Source organism: Capsicum annuum, chromosome 5 (genome assembly GCF_002878395.1).
Source record: "Capsicum annuum cultivar UCD-10X-F1 chromosome 5, UCD10Xv1.1, whole genome shotgun sequence".
NCBI classification, from domain to species: Eukaryota; Viridiplantae; Streptophyta; class Magnoliopsida; order Solanales; family Solanaceae; genus Capsicum; species Capsicum annuum.
In genome coordinates this window covers 198,069,705-198,074,773 of record NC_061115.1, presented here as the reverse complement: position 1 = coordinate 198,074,773, position 5,069 = coordinate 198,069,705, and the positions used below count along the sequence as shown (strand labels likewise).

The 5,069-nt window shown below is 30.7% G+C and overlaps 1 protein-coding gene across 1 annotated transcript; it reads right to left on the bottom strand.

Annotated features, from left to right (window-relative positions):
- Positions 1 to 239: 239 nt before the first annotated feature.
- LOC124898852 lies at positions 240 to 3,651 on the bottom strand. Its single transcript, XM_047412912.1, has 5 exons — positions 3,478 to 3,651; positions 2,503 to 2,648; positions 2,139 to 2,212; positions 1,323 to 1,406; positions 240 to 596 (listed from the first exon to the last, which is right to left on the bottom strand). The coding sequence occupies exons 1-5, from the start codon at positions 3,602 to 3,604 to the stop codon at positions 326 to 328; spliced, it is 702 nt and encodes a 233-aa protein (XP_047268868.1). The 5' UTR covers positions 3,605 to 3,651; the 3' UTR covers positions 240 to 325.
- Between the last annotated feature and the right edge of the window lie 1,418 nt (positions 3,652 to 5,069).

Below are 5,069 nucleotides of genomic sequence, written 5' to 3'. Positions count from 1 at the left end.
TTCTTGACTAGAAAGATTTTCATAAATGAATGAGACAATTTGGTCTAGCCATTTTATTTATAGAACTATTTTATTGACTATTGCTTATAGTGCCCAAATTTTGGATGAGATTCTAGTAAGTATAGCAGAACTACTTTATCCGATGAAAACACTTCATGGGATTTAGATGGGATGAACATTATAGCATAAACATACAAATAAGTATATAAAAGATTTTACGAAATTCAAAAGCTAAAAGACGGAGATTTGATCCTATAATTCAAAAAATTTATAGAACAGCCATCCATAAACATCATATTTGATGGTTATTTTACATAAATATTTTTCATAAACGTGTCTTTCTTGCAGACGAACGACAACAAGAACATTGACAAGACAATGGGTGACCATCCCTACCGAGTGAAGTACATGTGAGCTCGGTGAGCTCCACGGACGGTATTGTGTGAGTCTGCTCGTGCGAAGTGGATACTCTATGACTCATGGGATCCGGCGCAGAATTTGATCCCGAGAAAAAGATTTGCTTATGATCTATCATCTTCGGAGAAATTGCCGGAGGAGAAGGAATATGCAATTGTTTGCATAAGTACTGAATACATCTATTTCCAAGTGCAAAGTATTAATATTAACAATATTAACATATGGCTCATCATACAAATTAAATTGCAAAATAAAATACCTTCCTTCCTCCCAACAAACATTTAACAAATAAAAATTATAAAAGAGGGTGTGCTTTCGAACCTAAATAGTGTATAAATAGTATTATAGGCATTGAGCCTAATTCTTAAGTTTAACAAGACAATAAAGTAATTGTGGGCCGTGTCCAACTAATTATAAGGAAAAAGAATTCCTAGAAGGTTGTAAGTGATCCGAGTTTGTGAAATTAGATAAACCCTTACCCCCAACCACTCTATTTATTTTTGCATTGTCTAAGATTAAATAATTGTGCCCTTTATGGTATATGTGTCTGATATTCTCTCTATCGTTAGAACAAAAAGTTTCATTTCTCCCTTGATCCGTCATAGAGATCCAATGTGAAGGTAAGGCTAGATCATATCAAATTGTTGAGAGATCAAATTCAACCTTATTCCTCGAAGAATTTTGACACATAGAGCCCGACTATTCAACACAAAACCTTCATTAATGGTTGATAAGGCAACTACGAGACATTTTGCTAACGGGAATCTTAGAAACGGTCCATCAAAATTAGACAATTTGAGATAGCAAAGGGACAAATCTGAGACTTAAATAGGAAGAAAAATTCATACAAAAAAGATATATGTTGTGAAAATATACTATAAAAGGATTTGAAAGAATGATCGTACTCTTTTTGTTGGCGAATAAGCTTCATCATTCTGTCCATTAGGACAACTCTATCTGCCCTAGGGTCTTCTGTCTCCATCTCATTACTTGTAACACAAAAATTAACACCACACAAGTTATATTGTAAAAACATTATTTAATTATTCATAGACAAACAATAATCTGAAAACTCAGTTTAATTAATTTATTTTACTTAAATAATAGCTATAATTAAGTGATCAAAAGATTATAGTGGCTAGTCACCCAATTTGTCCATCTCCATATAGAAGATTAATTTTCAAATATCTAGTTATTACTATTGTACATGACTATCTTGCAAGATACTATTTTTACAGACTTCACTTATTATTTAAGCTCTCACGTATAACTGAAAAATACATGGTTTGTCATATAAGAAGTTGGTTGAACGATTTGCACTCCTCACTTCTCACTCAAAGGTTGTGAGTTTGAGTTAAGAGGCAAAAATGGTGTGTGAAGCTCCTAGGAGAGTTAAAAATATAGAGTTGTTTTAGAGGCATGCTTTTGCCAAAAAATATATTTAAATTGGTCACTAAAATTAAGGTACCTGCTTTAAAATTCCGAGTCAAATTTATAAGGTATTTAGGTATTTAACTTATTACAAATATATGTATGTGCATCTATTTATTAATATAAATTTTTTAAAAATTGACTCTTATGGATTATAACTAGTCTACTTTATTTTAAATAGATTCCATTTTATCATATAAAGAAATCTATTTATAACAGGAAAACAAATAAGGCCTATTTATACATAAAAATTAATCGGAAAAAAATGCTAAATGATAAGTATCAATTACCTCATATTGCTAGTATTTCCATCATACATTTTGATCGTTGCAGGAAGCTCCAACTCTTCTTCAGGTGTTATTAGCTAATGAAAATTTCAAATAAAATTTTGTTGCCTTAGAATTAATGAACCATGGAAAACCTAAACAACTATATAGCTTCATTTACAATGAAACTAAAAAATTGAAATCAACAATGATAAAATTTCTACTAAACATAATCCCTAAAATTGAATATAGATACTTCTTACCGTACACTCCAGAGTTATGCTACAGATTATATCAGTATGGTAACATTTATCGTTACCTAGTTATGCATTAAATTAATGCACTTTATTTTGATATGATAATGAGGTAAAAATACATGGGTAATTACTTGTTCTTCACAATATTTGCCCTTTTCGTTAGTCTCTTCCTCAACTCCAAAGTTTGAAAATCGCACCCAATTCCCTTTTTCTTCGACAACTTGGCAGTGGGGGCATATCATAATCCCCCTTGCATTGAACTCGGACCCAATACAGTCTACATAAAAGGAAATAAAGATTAAGTGTTCTATGCAATGATACTATAGAAATTCATAACTAGCAAATTTCATAGTTTTTTCAAAAAAAAATTGCCTAAATAAGGAGATTGGTTAGAAATTAATGTGTTAAACGAATGAAACTGATCTTATGAATGTCAAACATTTAGATGAGATGGTACAAAAAAATAAAAAAAAAATTCATGCATTATCCTTTATCTTTTCTTCCTGAGACGTCCAACTTCTTCATTTCACTTTTCTTAATAAACTTACTCAAAGATTTTATCTAAAGGATCAAAGAATAAAATCTAATTTACTACTTGATTTATATGAATAAGTTTTTCTTAGAAGAAATTAAGGGGTTGTTTGGCCGTAAAATGTTTTTACTATCTTCCAGAATTGAACTCCGTAAAATACGTTTAGCCATAAAATTCCAGAAAAGTATTTTCACATTTTTCAAAATTTTCAAAAATAAGAAAATAATTGTTTTCACTTTTCCACTCGAAGTAACTCATAAAAAATAAAAAATAACTCTACTTATTTCATGGCCAAACACAACTCAAATTTTCAAATATCAATTTTCAGTTGGAAAACAAAAATGGCTTTTTTCTATTTTTACAATGAAATATGGCCAAATGTGTACTAAAAATCTCATGATCCAAAATTATTCAAGAAAAAACCTAATGAATCGGATAAATAATTCTTATGTTGAGTAAAGAAAGATCTATTTAGCTGCTAGAAAAAATAAAATAAACACACATGAATGAATTTTAAGAAAGGTGCTTATTTTTCTTGTTATTGGAGATCTACAAATATTTAAGTATATGTTACCTGTGTGAAATAAGTGTTCACAGCTAAGTTTTGTGATAGATCTCCCAGCATTGTCAATTACCTTTTCCAAACATATTCTACACTTAGGGGCATCTTTTATACTATTTGGAAAAATATTATTGGCCATGAAAAGAATTGTAGAAAACACTTAGTGAAATAAAATAAGAATAAAAAAGACAAATGAAGAATGAGGTGAAGCAATCGGCAGTTTTAAACACTATTTATAGAAAAAATCTAAACACTAATAAAGTAAAACATTAAATTGTATGAAAATATTTGGTATGATCCTCCAAATATAGTTAAGAAATTAAAATCATTTTAAAAGATAAAGAAGACTATTTTAAGAATAAATTTAAAGTGAAAACCAAGGTACCATTAATATCAACAACATATATGGTAAAATTTTTGAACAAATGATTGTTAAAATTAATTGATCAACTAAAGTTGCAAATTTTTGTTAGAATTATTTGTTTTGATCATTGTTCGTGCTCACACGGTAAAATAGTACAAATAATAAAAAACTAATTCGGTCACATATGACGAGTTTTCTTTTCCACGGCTAACATTTTAAATTTTGCGGAAATATCAGTCATGATGTTATAGGAAGATAAGTTCAAATCATGATATAAGATTAAAAAATGTTAATAAATTCATAAAAGAACGATATACTGTTTGTGTGGTCGTAAAGGCTCTTTGTCGTGCGTATTAGTTGAACAATAATTATTTTAGTCTGGGACGAAAACAATATCTCTACCTCACCTTCAAGGTAATGGTATGAACTGCATACATCTACACTCCTTAGACCCCACTTTGTTGGGAATATATACACTGGATATGTTATTATTGTTGTTGTAGACTTTAGTGCTTATAGAGAAAGTAAGGTTTATGTCTCCCTCTTTTTTGAAATATGTGTTAGAGTTTTTGACCTGAATTTTATTGATTCGGCCTAGAAAAATTCGCGGTGCGACCCATTTTTTGAGATTTTTTAGGGGTCCTATGGTAGTAGTGGAGGGATCAGGCCATGTCGGACCTGAATGTTTTTGGGCATAGGATTTATTTCTACGCTCGTATTATATAAGTGTGATTTAGTGGGTTGTTTTTTATGGTTTTTATCATACATCATTGAGACTTTCGTCTCCTCCTAGTATTCCTCTCCATAATAGGTCCTACTCCTCTGCCCGTGGTTTTTTCCATCAAAGGTTTCCACATAAAATCTGGGTGTTGTTCTTGTTTTTCTTTGTTTGTGGTATTTTTTATTCCTATCTGTTTCAATAGCAAACTGGAGTTAGAGCGCAAGTTTTTTTTCTCGGGGATGGCAAACATGAAGTATGATATTCTGCTGTTGGTCTGCAACACCAGATCTTTTTTATAACGGGTTAAGATATGGGTCGTCCAAACATAGATAGATTTGAAAAATGCTCAATTAAGGTTTGATAAGATGCCCTCATCGTGTACATAGGATGAGAAACAATGGAAGGATCGAAAGGCTCTATCTCATATACACCTTCATTTATCCAATCAAATTCTACAGGAAGTTTTGAAGGAGACCACTGTAGTTGCGTTGTGGTTGAAACTTAAATCGTTAAGTATGA